The 17,119-nt window shown below is 40.8% G+C and overlaps 1 protein-coding gene across 2 annotated transcripts; it reads right to left on the bottom strand.

Annotated features, from left to right (window-relative positions):
* Positions 1 to 365: 365 nt before the first annotated feature.
* On the bottom strand, positions 366 to 17,119 carry LYVE1 (lymphatic vessel endothelial hyaluronan receptor 1). Of its 2 annotated transcripts, XM_003480736.5 has the most exons (6): positions 16,943 to 17,119; positions 11,741 to 11,912; positions 11,491 to 11,630; positions 4,054 to 4,368; positions 2,311 to 2,389; positions 366 to 1,789 (listed from the first exon to the last, which is right to left on the bottom strand). In XM_003480736.5, the coding sequence occupies exons 1-6, from the start codon at positions 17,028 to 17,030 to the stop codon at positions 1,603 to 1,605; spliced, it is 981 nt and encodes a 326-aa protein (XP_003480784.2). In that variant the 5' UTR covers positions 17,031 to 17,119; the 3' UTR covers positions 366 to 1,602. The 2 variants fall into 2 exon arrangements, with proteins under 2 accessions (XP_003480784.2, XP_005661187.1); XM_005661130.4 differs by lacking the exon at positions 366 to 1,789 and having other exon boundaries at positions 2,047 to 2,389.

Genomic DNA, 17,119 nt, shown 5'->3' with positions numbered 1-17,119 from the left:
TGCCTGATGTGGAGAAGAAGAAATTAGCAGTCTAAGAGGGAAAGGCAAGAGAGAGAGAGAGAAAGCTAGAGAACCAGAACAAATGAGCTATCCTGAATCACCAGCTCCCTGTGAACTCTGAAACAGATTGCAATATAGGACCTGAACCTGAAGTTAAGGACTAATTTATGTGTGTGTACTCGACCTACGTAAATAAGCCTATCTGAAGCAAGAATAGCCCCACTTGATGATGTGATGAATGTACTACTGGGTTTACAAATGTATTTCAGTGATCAAAGTTGTCTCTCTTACTTTGGCAAACAACAGATTACCTCAATTTTGCATGAAAGGTATAATGCATCTATGTAAAAAAGAAAGCAACGAAATTTTCTAAATGCTTTTATTTTTTCAGCACAAATGTTTCTGCATCTCTCAGGCTCCTTTTGCTGGAAAATAGGAAAACTAGTGATACATTTAGTAATGACTTTAAAAAATGTGCTTCAGTGTATAGAGGTAATAAAGTAGTTTTCAGATATGCTAATAATAAATTAAGGTTATAATGGTGGCCATATTAATGAGAAAATAATGAGTAAGTTAGTCTCACCAAAGAAAAATTGGTTTTAGAAGTGGATAAGCTGGGGATATCAACATTGAAGAAAAATTAGCTTCATACTTCATTCCACTATATGCAATTTTTGATGAATAATATTCAATTGCAGAATGTAGTAACTTGCACAGCACCTGACATAGAGTAGGCATTTAGCAAACGTTTATTAAATTTGACTTCTTTTTAACACTAATTTTTTTTTCAGTAATAATTTCTATAACTTGGCAAAAACAGACATTTGTAAGATTTGAGGGGGTTTCATGTGAAAGTATATTCTTCTAAAGAAAATAGCAGCAGGAGAAAGAGAGCACAGTAAGTGTATATAGGTTTTAAAAAAGTGATTCCAACTCAGTTATTCAGAGATGAAGACTTTGACCCTGTCTGTATTTATAATCCTTACTGATAAACACTATCAATATCCTCAGCCTCATCCTTTTTCTCTATTTCTTTTGGCTATTGGGTTGCAAGTCACGGGAATCTCCATGGCCTTCAGGTGCTAAATTTTTCCTTCCTTCTTTTGCTCTTGCCTGGCTCAGAAAGACATGCCAGGTGGTGTAAGTGTTTCCTTTCCAGAGCTGAAGAAAGGATCTGGGCCATGGAGTCAGTCAATAGTCAAAGCCTTGATCTCAATGATTTCTTGGCTCTTGACTCACCTATTCTCAGGCAGCCTAAAGGCCTCTTGACAGACACGTTCTGTTGAGCTGTTATAGGTCCCCGTGCTTTGCACAAGCACCTCTCTCCCACTGAGATTATTTTTAGGACATGACCGGGCTAGAAAGGTAGTGGGAAGCTTTGGAGGTAGCAGAAAGAGGATCCAGAAAGGACTGCAGTGAGAAAAAGGGAATTCCCTTTGGTGAATTCCAGAGTCCAACGGTAGCCCTGAGCTGATGTGATTTAGGACCCAAGGGTGGACTTTCTTGTTTGGGTCCCTGACCCTTTTAGTTTCCCCGGCTGGGACCAGGATGTGTATCAGGAAGGAAATCAGCCTCAAGTGTGTCCTCTCATTTCTTTTTCATTTAAACTTCAGCTTCCAGGCACCTCACTGTGGTTTTGGGTGGACTCTTGAGCTCCTCTGGCTTTTTATCCAGTGTCTTTGATTCCTCATTCAGGTTGTTATCATCGGCCTTCTCCTCCTTCACCACTTTAGTTTCAATCATTTCCTTCTGCTGATTTTTGTTTGTAAAAGGGAACGCCTTCACATACCTGCGGGCACAGACATAAACTGAAAGTGAGGGACTTCTATGGATCACATAGAACAACAGATAACGTGTTGTGATGGCCCGTATTGGTATAATACACAGGGTACGTTTATTTCAGAGAGATGCTAACACACGCACACTCAAATACCTCAATCCATCCCCACCTGAATGGGTTCCTTTAGGGGGGCCGAAAGTTCCCAGGCTAAACTCACAACCCTCTCATCAAAAACGAAGACTTGAAAATCAAATAAAGCAAATACATTTTCCCCTAGATGTTAATGTTTTATTTTTGTTCTTTTACATTCAAAGGAACAGCCATTGATCTGTATCTAAAGGCAGGATAACATACACATGCTGAAATAGTAGGAAAGTCTGGGTGGATCGGTGAGGTAGGGGAGAAAGTCTACAGTATAAGAGGACCACCATCTCCATTTGGACCAAGGAAATGCTACTAACGACCCTGGATAAACACAAGATATGGATGTGAAAAAGATGACAAGACCAACCGTGTGCCAACGACCCCACCTTTTGACGTAGCAAACTGCGAGGCCAGCTGCAGCAGCAAAGAAGAGGAGCGCGAGCACCAGCAGGGCTGTGGGAATACCTAGGGGAAGAGACAGACATAGGGCCTGTTTGTCCTTCAAGTAGATGTTGGTGTGATTCATCCCTACACATGATGGAAAACAGGGACAGAGCAGAAGAAGAGCCTCCTCTGTGGCCACACAGGGGTCATTAGGGTGTTGGGCCCAAATGTGCTTCTTGGCTTCTTGCTCATAGAATCCTTGGCTTTGCCTCTCCTGCTCTATTCTATCTGTTGCAATATGACGGAGTCCATTTCCTCTGTGGCTTTGAGATGACAGGTTTGGAGCAAATTAAGTGTAAGACCCTTCCTTTTAAATAGGAAAACAAATCATAGGCATTTAAGGTGTGTATATATATGGACTTAAAACTTCTACCTAGTAATAGAGAGTAATTTCTTTTTAAAAGTCTTCGCATTTTAAAAGTAAAGTTAGAAAGAGTGTAAAGAAAAGGCAACCTGCCTACACTGTTGGTAGGAATGTAAACTGGTACATCCACTAGGGAAAACATCATGGAGGTTCCTTAAAAAACTAAAAATAGAGTAACAATATGACCCAGCTATTCCACTTCTGGGCATATATCCAGACAAAAGCATAATTCAAAATGATACATGTACCCGCGGTACTATTTACAATAGTCAAGACATGGAAGCAACCTAAATGTCCACTGACAGAGAAATGGATATCGAAGACGTGGTACATATATACAATGGAATATTACTCAGCCCCAAAAATGAAATAACATCATTTGTAGCAACATGGATGGACCTAGAGACTATCACAGTAAGTGAAGTCAGACAGAGAAAGACAAACATCATAGATCATTTATATGTGGAATCTAAAATAATGATACAAATGAGCTTATTTATAAAACATAGACACACAGACTTTGAAAACAAACTTGTGGTTATCAAAAGTGAAAGGTGAGGGGTGGGGAGGGATAAACTAGGAGTTTGGGATTAAGGAGTTCCCATCATGGCTCAGCAGAAATGAATATGACTAGCATCCAGGAGGATGCAGTTTTGATCCCTGGCCTTGATCAGTGGGTAAGGGTCTGGTGTTACCATGTGTAGTGGTATAGGCTGGAGACACAGCTCAGATCCCTTAGTTGCTGTGGCTGTGGCATAGGCCAGTGGATGCAGCTCTGATTCGACCCCTAGCCTAGGAACCTCCATATGCCATGGGTGCAGCCCTAAAAAAGATTTACACACACACACACACACACACACACACACACACACTACTATATAAACTAGATAATCCACAAGGACCTAATGTACAGCACAGGGAACTCTACTCAATATTCTGTAATGACCTATATGGGAAAAGAATATGAAAAGGAATAGATGTATGTGTATGTATAACTGAATCACTTAGCTGTACATTTGAAACTAACATAGCATTGTAAATCAACTATACCCCAATATAAAATAAAATTTTGAAAAAAGTGAAGCCACTTTATACTCATGATTTTTAGTTTAATCATTAAGGTTTTTTAGACACCTCAAGTTCTATGACTTTATAAAATTCAAATTGCATTAAGATTTTATTTGTATTTGGCAGGCCCTGAGCACCCAGTCGGGATATAGATTAGCTTCTCTGTTTTATACACATGTGCACACACACACACACACACACACACACACACACACACACACACACACACACAATGCAGACAGAAAATTTTTACCTCCAAACCCAATGGCTTCATTCTTGAATGCTGTCCTGTTTTCAATATACAGTTCAGTTTCTGTAGATATGGTGCTAGTTTCCATAAAAGCTTCTGTTATGCAAATTAATTTTCTTTTCCGTGGAGTAGAAGTGGTAGCCAGAGGAAGACTAGTGGTTGCCACAGTGGACATAACAGAGGAAGAAGGCCCATTGGTAGATGATGATGATGTTCTGTCATTGACAGTCATTTCCGTTGTGTATGGTGCAGTGTTGGTGTTGAATGTGGGATCATTGGTGGGGATAATTTCTGGAATGCATGAGTTAGTCCTAGTATCTGTCAAGGGAGGGAAGAGTGAAATAACAAGTAAGTATTGCAACAGCCTCCTAACTCATCTTTCAGCCTCTCGTCTTACTCCTCTCCAACCCCCTTATACTTCAGCTGAAATGGTCTTATAAAAATGCAAATTGATATTGCTGCAAATGGCATTATTTTGTCCTTTTTATGGCTGAGTAGTATTCCATCGTATATATGTGCCACATCTTCTTAATCTATTCATCTGTCAGTGGACATTTATGTTGTTTCCATGTCTTGGCTATTGTGAATAGTGTTGTAATAAAAATAATGCCATTTGCAGCAACATGGATGCAACTAGAGATTCTAATACTAAGTGAAGAAAGTCAGAAAGAGAAAGACAAATATCATATAATATCGCTTATACATGGAATCTAAAATATGGCACAAATGATCCTATCTACAAAACAGAAACAGATCACAAACATAGAGAGCAGACTTGTGGTTACCAGGGAGGAGGGGGGAAGAGAGTGGGATGGACAGAGAGTTTTGAGGTGGTATATGCAAACTATTATGTTTAGAATGGATAATGGGTTCCTATTGTACAGCACAGTGAATTATATCCAATCTCTTGGGTTAGAATGAAAAAAAAGGATGTATATTTATGTGTGACTAGGTCATTTTGCTGTACAGCAGGAATTGAAGGAACATTGTAAATCAACTATATTTTAACAAGAAAATTTTAAAAAATGCAAATCAAATCGTATGGCTTCCTTCTTTAGAATCCGTCTATGCATGGCCTCTACAGCATGGCCTGTAAGTCTCTCCATGATCTGGCCCTGCTGACATGGCCAGCCTCACCTAATAAGTCCTCCTCTCATTCCCCCACCAGACTGCAATTCCATCAGGTCTTTGATATGCTTTCTGTCACATCCCAGCCTTTGACCAGGATGCTTTCTTCACCTGTAAGACTCTTGGCACCCTGTTTATTTAGCTCTCCCTTGTCCTCCAGGTCTCATATTGAACATCTCTTCCTTAGGCAGACTTGATGACTAGACTGGGTCCCTAGACATATGTTCTTGTACCTCTTTGTGTTTCCCCCATCATGATTCTCATTACACTGCTCCCCTCTGGACAGTGAGCTCCCTGGGGGAAGGACCCCTGTCTGTCTTGGTCATTATGGTATATGCCTGGCACATAGTACATGCTCGATAAATTTGATGAATAAAGGAAGGAAGGAAAAATGAAATGAAGAAAGGGGTAGATGGGGAGACCAAATATACACATCTACAACTTCAGGACAAAGATCTATGAAAACCAAATTTTTTCATCAAACATTTTCTCTGTTCTCATCAAAAAAATCTTTTAAAAAAGGAGGGAGGGGGCAGAGGAGGGATGTAGGTTTGTTCTCCAATCTTTTGAATGTGGTAGAAAGGAAACTAACATTGGTTGAACATCTTGCTCTGAGTTAACCATGACACTTCATTCAACAATTTTATACAACCCTCACTGATAGAGGAAGAAAGTGACATTCAGAGAAATTGAATAACTTGCCCAAAGTCACATAGCCAGTAAATGACAGAGCCATGCAATATAATACAATATGCATTTGCATCTATTTTACACCCCTAGTTATGAGTGGCAACGGGTAGCCTCAGCTGGAATGTTAGTTATGAAAAAAAGATTATTCTATTATTTTTGAATATTAAGTAAAAATTACCATTCAAGGCTGTCGTAAATATGATAAAACATTTCGACCATATACACACATTCAGTCAGTATTTTATACTATTCACTTTACTTTGAACAGACCTCCACTCAAATAGACATCATCCTTGACCTCTGCCCTGAATTTTAGCTACATTTCCCATTCTCAAGCATGTGCTTCAAAAAGTGAACATTTTTTTTTTATATCTGGGGAAAAAACATACTGAACACAATATACTGTGCTGGGCACTGACAAGACAGAGGCAAATAAGGCATGATTCCTGTTTCCAGGAGGACAGAAGGACTTTGATGAGGGTAGGGGAAAGTCACTGGGGATTCACAGAGGAAATGGCATTTGAGCAGGTCTGGAGGGCTAACACGCTCCTTCAACAAATATTTGTTGAGCTCCACTCTGTGCCAGGCACTGTGCTAGGTGCAAAAAAGGCCAAGTTCCTGGTCCTAAGGGTCTTCTATGCTACTGAAAGGAAGAATAGGGATGATTAAAAAAAATAAGCCAAGAAATTTCTGAGGATGATAAATGCTGAGAAGATAATGAAACAGGATAAGGATCACACTGGAAGGGGTTGGATGGGATCAGATACTTTGGATAAGGTGGTAAGAGTAGGTCTCTTTGGGGAGATGATACTTAAGCGGAGACCTGAATAATGAAAAGAAGTCAATCATTGAAGATCTAGGGCAAAAACCTTCCAGGTAAAGAGAACAGGAAGTTCAAGAGCCTGCAGTTGAATAATCTCAGCATGTCAGATGAATAAAAGGCCAGAATGGCTGGAATAGAGCTCCAGCTCATATAGTATAGAAAAGAGAATAGGATGTCTCAGTCAATAAGACTAGCACGACCCAGGGATTCCCTCGTGGTCTAGCAGTTAAGCATCCTGTGTTGTCACTACTGTGGCTTGGGTATGAACCCTAGCTGAGAACTTCCACATGCCACAAACGCGGCCAAAAAACAAAAAAAAAAAAACCAAAAAAACAAAAAACCTAGTGTGACTCAAGAATCCAAAAGTTGAAAGTGTAGGTGTGCTCGAAAATGATAAGAAGAAAAATCTGGCTAGAGTGTAGAGTGTGTGTATGGGAGGGAGCAAGAAAGACTGCAAGTAGGAGATGAGTCTGGAAAGATAGGAATTGGAGCCGGAATGTAAAAGAGTCATAATTGCCATGGTCAAGGATTTGGAATTTACGCTGCAGGAGAAGGAATTTTCAGCTGGTGTCCGCAAACCTCCCAACTGATGTACAAAAGTTCTCATACATGCCTAGTTTAATGTGCAAAAGAGCAAAAGGCTTCAGAGTTCCCATCAGATTCTGAAAAAAGGAAGCCCCACAAGGCTGGGGAGCAGAGGAGCAATAGAATCATCAGTGGAGGTATGAAACACTGAGGAGAACACAACCAGGAGTCAAGAAGGAGAATATTGTAATAGCACAGAAATAGGGGAACCTGGAAGTACCTGGAATTCTAAGACTTATGTCATAGAGAGCTTCTAGAGAAAAGTGATTCTCAACTCTGACTGTGGGTTAGAATAATCCAGGGAGCTTTTAAAAATATTCATGCCAAACAACTATAAATATAATAAAATGCATTGAGTTAATAAAAGAAAAAACTCATGCCAAAAACCCATCCTTGGCCTGGTATATTGCTGATGTGTGGTCCTTACCAGGGAAGATGCAACATGAAAGTGGCAGGGCTCGAGATTTATATCCTGGCTCTGTCCCTCACTGACTGCGACCACAGCAAGGTACATTCTAAGCATCAGTTACCTCTCCTGGAAAGTAGAAGTGATACACTTGACTTGTATCATTTTACCAAGGACTGATGCAGCAGTAAATGTGTAGGGCCTAGCCGAACCTATGACATAATATGTAAGATCTGTAAGAATCAGTTCCTTTGCATCTGTGTTCCTTAAGTGTAGCCAAGAAGGATACCATGTGAGAGATCAGCAGCAGTCTGGTCCTGTAGTCCCTAACTGGTTGAGAATACAGGGTGTCTCTTCTGGAAGTGTTAGGACCTGGCTCTCTGTCCCTCCAGACTATAAATACAATTTCTTTGGAATGTGCCAAGTGTGCTGATAAACATGAAACACAGTGTGATTGGAATCCAAGAGGATATATAGGCATCGGGAGTAAGGGAAGGCTTCCTGAAGAAGATGCACTTGAAAGTGAATAAAGAGGACAAATTAGCCAGATGATGAGGAAGAGGGGCATGTAGCAGAGAGAATAGCATGAAACAGATGGTACACACAGAGCATTAAGGGCTCTTTGGTCTGATCCCCAAAGCTCACAAAGATAGCAATAGAAAGATAATTAGGATAAGGTTTAAAGTCAGATATAAGGTTACTCTGTTCACCAGAACTCACAAGATAGCAATAAAAAAGAAAGTAAAGAAAACAAACCAAAAAACCATATAGGGTGAGTTCAGGATTAGTGTTAGGATAAGGGTTAGAGCCGCTCTGATCGTCACGAAGATGGCAGGCAGAAGCAGGTGAATCTAACTTATTTCAAAACAATAACATAACCACACAGAGTAGCAAATTTTCTCAAGTCATTTTTGCACACAATTTTCCGACAGTACATCCTTAGATGGCTATCTTCTGAGTATGAAAAGAAATGCAAAGGAATCTCAAATTCCATTCAGTAGGGTTATTATTCCTAGTAATGGCTTTATAATTTTGAAAATATTGTAGGATAAGAAAATACATTAATATTATTTATTGGGAAGAAAGATTTTCCATATTAGAGAAAAAAAGATGCAAGTATAAAACAAAATAAACAAAGAAAAAACTTGAATTATTAAATTTGAGTTGGAAATATAAATGCAAAATGAATATATATATTTTCTAGCTTACCACTCAAAAGAAGCAATAAAAATGAGAATAGTTATTAAAAAGAACTAAGGACCATTAAAAAGAACTAAGGACCATTCTCCATTCCCCCCTTGGAGAAATAAATGACTGATGCCATGTCTGGAAAAGAGAAAGAACAAAGTGAGCCTGAGAAGTGTTATTATGACTTACTCAAATACTAAAGGGATGAAGGACACAAGAGTAAACTAGAAGGGACTCCCACTTGTTGAACTGGGGCCAATTTGAGCATCAAAAAGAATGCAAGAATAATAACTGTAAAGCTTATTACAACATTGAACACACAGACTAAGTAAAATGCCATGTGCCTATGATAGTATAAGGGGGAAGGGGGAGGGGTGTGTGTGTGTGTGTGAGAGAGAGAGAGAGAGAGAGAGAGAGAGAGAGAAGTGGGGGAGGAAGGGAGGGAGGTAGAGTGATTCTTCTTTATCCAAGATTGCCCGCTAATAAATGTAGAATGAAGAATGGATTTAGAAAAGTATCATTTTAGGAGTTCCTATTGCGGCTCAGTAGTGGTGAATCTGACTAGTATCCATGAGGACATGGGTTTGATCCCTGGCTCTGCTCAGTGGGTTGAGTATCCAGCGTTGCCACGAGTTGTGGAACAGGTCACTGATGTGCCTTGGATCTGGTGTTGCTGTGGCTGTGGTGTAGGCCAGCGGCTGCGGTTCCGATTTGACCCCTAGCCTGGGAAACTCCATGTGCTGCAAGTGCAGACCTGAAAAGACAAAGAAGAAAGAAAGAAAAGAAAATTAGCATTTTGCAGCCCTGTATGTAATAATTGATTCGAGCAGGAATCATCAATATTTGCTTGAACTACTAGGTAAAAAAATGATTGAGGGGTCAGAATCTTTGCATGGTGCCAAAATATCACACTCTAGGTTTGATACTCATTACAAAGGGGAAATAGATATCTTTCGGAGTTAATTAGAACGTCTGGCAGCTGCCATCTTATTTAAATGATCAAAGTTAGCATATTAATAGTGGAATATACTGACATGAAATGCTTTACGATATGATCTAAAGGACATGATATCATCTATGAAGTATTTTTGCCCAGCATAGTGGACAGGAGTCTAATCAAGATTCTGCCCTTCACTTTAAGTATATGGGAAGTAGGGAATGACAGGACAAGTTAAATGAATCCATGAGAAAACATGCAAATCCAGGTCATCTTCCCTGAATCCTTTTTTTTTTTTTTAATAGTGGTGGGTGGTCCTTCACAGTCACTACCAACCAGGCAGCAGATAGGACAGGGTTATCTTTTTTTAAAATTTATTTTCACACACTTTTTATTCCTATACACAGAGTTTATTTTATGCCTCTCCTCTTACTACTAACATGCCCCAACTCCTTTTTGTTGAGCCCAGAGGGCTAGGGGTCCTATCATTTGCACAGATAGCAGGCAGGAAGGTCAGACTGCTAAAAGGCCAGGCCACTTGACAGGCATGGGCTGGCTATGAGATTAGCAGGCAGGCAGACCACCAATTCTCTAGCCAAAAGTGACAGGCAGAAGAGGCAGAGGAGGGGAAAAAGGATGCTGGGGGTGGGGGGGGGATGTGGGAAGAAGCTTTATATTCCAGTCTTGACTCTGCCACTGACTGACTGCAGGACTTTGAATAAGCCAAACCTCCATTCTGAGCTACAATCATTTCATCTGTGAAGCGAGGGAAATGGACAAAGCCTCTTTCAGGGACCTTCGTAGGTCAAGGCCCCCTGATTCAGAGAACTCCTTGGACCTTACGCTGCCTTTAGGCCACAAAAATTGCTGGTATACTTTTATCCCCTGGATCTTAGAGAATGAGCCCTGAGCCATCTGACCTTTAGAAGGTCCGATTTATGAGTACGTGTGAAGAGTACTCAAACAGAGATTTTTACAATCAAGTAAGGGCAAGCATTCAGGCAAAGGAAAACTTTCTGAGAAGTTACCTAGGTAGAGCACTTGGGCGAAGGTGGCTGAGGTCCCAAACACAGTTAAAGGGATGACCATGTGACCTTTGGCAAATCTGTTCTGTTTTCTAGCTTTAATTCCTCCCTTCACAAACTGAAAATTGGGTCTTATTCTTAAAAAACATCAAATGTAGCATCTGAACTTCTACTCCTTAGTGGAATGTGGGATAATGGGAAGAGATCTATGTGTGAATCTTCATAGCAAGGAGACCTCAGACAAACATAGTTATGTCCTCTGAGCTGAGCTTTTTCATCTGCAAAATACATGGATGATAATGCCCATCTCCTAGGGAGACTGTCAAGGTTGGGCGAGATAACTTTGTGCATTGCACTGTCCATTGTGGATGTTTCTTTTCCCTTCTTGTTTCTCTTAGAAGGTGGCAGGGGCTGGGTACCGGACCCTCTGGGCATGCCCTCTTCCTATGTCGCCCATCTGTCATATTTTCCCTGTTTCCTCTGATGGGCACACTGCCACCTCCAGCCTGGTCAAAGAGGCAGTCTTAGGAGGATTCAACAGCCATCACTGTGATTACTTCTGCTGCTGCTCAGGCCAACTCCTCCTAGCCAGGTCACAGAGCTGGAGAAACTTGGAGAAAACATGCCACAAGGGAGAAAACACGTGGATCGGACTTACCAGATGAGTTGTGACAATAGGCCTTGAACTTCTGACTGAGGGAATGTCTCCAAACCAGGACGCCCTTCCCATTCTTCCCACACTTGGGGTTCGGGTAAATCCGAGGGATGACCAAGAACTGATCTTTCACCCATCCATAGCTGTAACAGAGCACACACGAACTGAGTGGAGGCGTTTGCTCTCTATGGCTGAACAAGAACACAGAGCCATAAGAGCTCCCGCTGGGTTTGGGAATCCAGCTGTTTCTCACCTGCAGGTCTCAAAGCCAGATTTCCTTGCTGCTTCAACTTGGTCTTTGCTGGCCAAAGTTAGTCCCACCAGCCTACAGGCCTCCTGGGCTTCTGTGAAATTCAGCTGTGACTGTGTGTTTTTGTTCACCAGGGTGACCCCCATGATTCTGCATGGTCCTGAGATGGAAAGCTCTGCAAAGGAATCACAGAGGCCCTCAGTGTGCCGCTGTCCTAGCCCCAGCCCTCAGGCTCTCCTTCCTAGCGGAATATAATTGTCTCGACATAGCAGCTGGGATTAAGTTTAGAAATAACAAGACAGGGAGTTCCTCTTGTGGCTCAGCAACAGGAACTCGACTAGTATCCATGAGAACCTGGGTTTCAGCCCTGGCCTTGCTTAGTGGGTTAAGGATCCGGCATTGCTGTAGGCTGTGGTATAGATCGCAGATGTGGCTTTGAATCGGCGTTGCTGTGACAGCTGCAGCTCCGATTCATTCAACCCCTAACCTGGGAACATTCATAGGCTACAGGTGTGGGCCTAAAAAGCAAAAAGCAAAAAAAAAAAAAAAAAAAAAAAGCAAAAAGAACCAACAAGACATAGACCAGGCATTTCCCACAAGGACATCCTCCTGAGTTAGGAGGGTGCTTGCCCTGATCTACGCTCTACCTCTCACCAGGCCTGAGTCCATCATCTCTCACTGCATTAAAGTGCCTTGTTCATTACACAGAAACTTCGGCTACTAGTTCCTGGGGCAGAGTCTAGGGGATGCTAGTTACTTCATCTCTTTGAGCCTCAGTTTCCAAATTTAGAAAATGAAAGATAACAGCAGCTATTGTATAGGGTAGTGAAAGCTGAATGAGTTAATTCGAATAAAAATGCTCATCAAAGTGCCTGACACATAGTAGATGCTCAATAAATCACAACATAGTGGCATTACGTTATCTTCAAAGCACTTTGGTTGAACAATTAAGATATGAATAATATCGTACTCAAAAACTAATGAATCTGAGCATTCTTTTGATTTCTTCCCTCTGGGTTCCGGGATTCATATATCTGTATGAAGTTGCAAAGTTGCATTTGCATTCTGCTGCTTTATTTCTGTTGGACTTCATCCACAAAAGCCCATAAAAGAGCATTTCAATCTCCCAAGTAATTGCTTGAACATAAATCTGTGCACTGGATGCCCAGTAAAATGTTTTGACTATTGTCCAAGTTGGTATTTGAAGGAAGTTTCTTATAATTACTAGAATAAAATGATACTTTAAAAAAAACTATTTACCAATTCAGTACTAAAATATACTTATCCTTGGAGTTCCCATCTTGGCGCAGCGGAAACGAATCCGACTAGGAACCATAAGGTTGCGGGTTCAATCCCTGGCCTTGCTCAGTGGGTTAAGGATCCAGTGTTGCCATGAGCTATGGTGTAGGTCACAGACGTGGCTCGGATCTGGCATTGCTGTGGCTTTGGCGTAGGCCAGCAGCAACAGCCCTGATGAGACCCCTAGCCTGGGAACCTCGATATGCTGCGGGTGTGGCCCTAAAAAGACAAAAGACAAAAATAAATAAATAAATAATAAAATATAGTTATCATTTAAAGGAGAAATACCAATACTAGATATCTGTATTAATGTACATCTAATATATTTAGAATAATGGTCCATCTTTTTCACAATTATTTTTCAACTAGTAACTTATACCTCATTATTAAAATGACTTTCAAATAACTGAAGTAGATTATAGCATTAAGATCTACTTGGGGTTAATAGATGCAGATTATTGCCTTTGGAATGGTTTAGCAATGAGATCCTGCTATGTAGCACTGGAAACCATGTCTGGTCACTTGGGATGGAGCCTGATAATGTGAGAAAAAAGAATGTTTATGTGTGTGTAACTGGGTCGCCACGCTGTACAGCAGAAAATTGACAAAACGCTGTAAACCAGCTATAATGGAAAAAAAATTAAAATCATTAAGAAGGATCTAATATTGGAGTTCCTGTTATGGCTCAGCAGGTCAAGAACCCGACCTAGAGTCCATGAGGATGTGGGCTCAATCCCTGGCTTTGTTCAGTGGGTTAGGGATCCAGCATAGCCACAAGCAGATGTGGCCTTGGTGTGGCTGTGGCACAGGCCTGCAGCTGCAGCTCCAATTTGACCCCTAGCCCAGAAACTTCCATATGCTGCAGGTGGGGCCGTTAAAAAAAAAAAAGCTAATATTAAGTAAAATGTACTTACATAAGTGGTAAGCTTTGCTATAAATAAAATATTTATAGTGAAAAAAAAGGAAGTTTCTTTTTACAAACACGGAAGGAACATTTCTAAGTCCTCTGTGCTCTGGAGCAGGGAGTAAGAGAAGCGAAATGAATATGATGTATGGTATTTGTGAATAGCTTTGTTTGCTTCCAGACTCTGCTCACAGCGGCAGAGAGCCAACACCCCAATATGGGTGTTTGTGACAGACCAGCCTCTTACGACTGTGTGCACTAATACTATACCTACACCAACACTGATGTTAATATCAATGCCAATGTTAATTGAAACTTCTATCACCTGTGGATGCTACTCTTTGCCAAAGCCTGTCTCTTTTAATGGAAAATTGAGGCTCGGGGAGATTAAGTAACTTTGCTGAGCCCAAGGATATAGAGCAACGAGGTGGCAGTTTGGGGGCATGAACCCAATTATGATTGAGGCTAAAATCCCAGTTCTTATCTAGGATACTGTTCTGCTGCCCATTGTGCAATGGGAGAAGAGGAACACACAGACACACACAACTAGAACTGACTCTTGGAACACACCCTTTGTCCTGAAATTTGGCTCCTTTAACTCAGAAGCTTGCTATTGCTCAAACCTCTATGGCTGCTTCTTTGGGAAAACCTATAGAGAAGGTATATTAATTACACTGTGATGTGGTCTTGGTACTCTTTTATCATACATCATATATCATTTTGATATATTTACATGTAAATAATGTAAATATTATTGTTATGAGTAATGACAGTCCTATCCCAGGCAACAGATCTAGCTTTAAATATTTCTTTTCTTAACTGGCTCTGGGACTTTGGGCAAGTTAGTGTTCTCACCTGTAAAGGAGGGATGGCTTCATCTTCTTTACAGAATTTTTTTTTTTTTTTTGGTCTTATTGCCATTTCTTGGGCTGCTCCCGCAGCATATGGAGGTTCCCAAGCTAGGGGTCAAATCAGAGCTGTAGCCGCCAGCCTGTGCCACAACCAGAGCAATGCGGGATCTGAGCCACATCTGTGACGTACACCACAGCTCAGGGCAATGCCGGATCCTTAACCCTCTGAGCGAGACCAGGGATTGAACCTGCAACCTCATGATTCCTAGTCAGATTCGTTAACCACTGAGCCACAACAGGAACTCCTTTACAGAATTTTTATCAGCGTTTTAAAATTACATAACTTGTACCTAGAGGAGGCTGGGTCCACAGTAGGCAGTCAAAAAATAGTAGATATTATGCTTTCCTATTTAGGGACAAAAACGGAGAGCTAGAATCCAAGGGCTATTCCAGTAACCCCTTCCTAAAGTTTCCTTAGGAAACAGCCAGCATAATAGAAAGAGTATAATACCTAGAATTCAGACAGTGCTGAAATCTAGCCCAAGCTTTATTATTTACCACCTTTATGACATCCAGCAAGGTACTCGGCCTCACTGAGCCTATTCCTTCATCTATGCATCTACATATGATATCTATCATCTATCTATCTTTCTAATTTTTTTTTTTTGGTCTTTTATCTTTTTAGGGCTGCACCCGTGGCATATGGAGGTTTCCAGGCTAGGGGTTGAATCAGAGCTGAAGCTGCCGGCCTAGGCCACAGCCACAGCAATGCCAGATCCAAGGCACGTCTGCAACCTACACCACAGCCCATGGCAACACTGGATCCTTAACCCACTGGGCGAGGCCAGGGATCGAACCCACATCCTCATGAATGCTAGTCGGGTTCATCAACCACTGAGCCACGATGAGAACTCCCTGTCTTTCTGATCATAAGATGTTATATAATATATATATATATGTGTGTGTGTGTATATGTATATATATATAATATATGTGTATATGTATATAATATATATATCTGCAACACATACACACACACACACATCCTCAAAAATACTAATCTCCATCCTCATTTAACTCATCCTCATCAACCACCTTTTCCACAATCATGGCTCTGTAAAACTGTCAGTTGTTCCCCAAATTTTATTTCCCTCAGAAAAAGTTGGCCATTATTGAGGATGGTCCAAAGAGTGTGAGGAGTCAATATCAAAATCGAGGGTCACAATAGTTTGAGTGATGGCAGTATTTTGGGGAAAAGTGAACAGACCTCCCAGGGGGATTCAAAGAGGGCTAATCTTATTTGAATGTAACAGTTGTGGTATTTGAAAAAAATCAGTCATATAACTCTAACTTCCCTTATAAAAGTGAATACAACAATATTTCAATCAACTCTGGATGTCTGTTCCCAACATATTTTATACCTCAGTATGGGCATCGTCCAGCATGGGAATACATAATTTTCCTTTTAAAGTGCTCAGATTTTCATTTGCTCAGAGCTGTAATGAGTACTTGGTGGTTACAAATTTTTCTGCCTACAATGCAGAATGAGGTTACCATTTAGGCATTTCAAAAGCCCAGAAGTCATTTCAAGTCTTTTTTTTTTTTTTTTTTGGTAGGGAGCTGAAGGCTAATTTTTAAACCTAAATTTTCACAGATTTTTTTTCAGTTAATTTGCTATTTATTGCATATTAAAAACATGCATTCCATGGTAGTAAAACTGAAATTAAAATAATTATACTGATACTTTCAGAAATATAAAACAGGCCAATATTCTGTGAAAGTTAGCCATTACCTCCAGGCTTAGTGATTGTTCAACATTTTTCATCATGTTGAAACATTTTTGTTTATTCAATGAAACATTTTTTTAGAACAAGTGCTCTCTCCTCAACGTTTTGTTTCAAAATATTCCCATTAAAAATATCACATAACCAAACGATAAAAAGCAAGATGATGTAAAGGTAAAGGAGAATCATTTTTGTGAAGTTGACAATCTGGTGAAAACATTTCTGGCAGAGCAGTACTGCCAATGAGATCTTCTGTTGATATTGAGGGCCACCCCCACCCCAGAAATTCAGTCACGGATTTAGCAGGCTTAGGACAGCTTGCAAGATCTTGCCTTGCCTCAGGTTGGCAATCTGGTAAGAAACCTACCTTCAGTGCGGAGAGCACCTTGGACCAGAAGCCGAGTGGTCCAGAGGGAAGCAAGAAGTAACAGCAAGTTGAAGTATTTGGCCATCATGCCTTTAGAGCCAGAGAAGCACCTCAGTGGGGCACCGGTTGTAACAGAGGCAGACAGTCACCCGTCTGGATGGAGAATTCTGAAAATAT

The sequence above is a fragment of the Sus scrofa genome, chromosome 2 (genome assembly GCF_054392235.1).
Source record: "Sus scrofa isolate SSC_HxYL_T2T_F1_AM1 chromosome 2, Sscrofa_HxYL_maternal_Yorkshire_Landrace_v2.0, whole genome shotgun sequence".
Classification (NCBI taxonomy): Eukaryota; Metazoa; Chordata; class Mammalia; order Artiodactyla; family Suidae; genus Sus; species Sus scrofa.
Note: the sequence above shows the minus strand (reverse complement) of the source record. Positions and strands in the feature narration are given on the sequence as shown.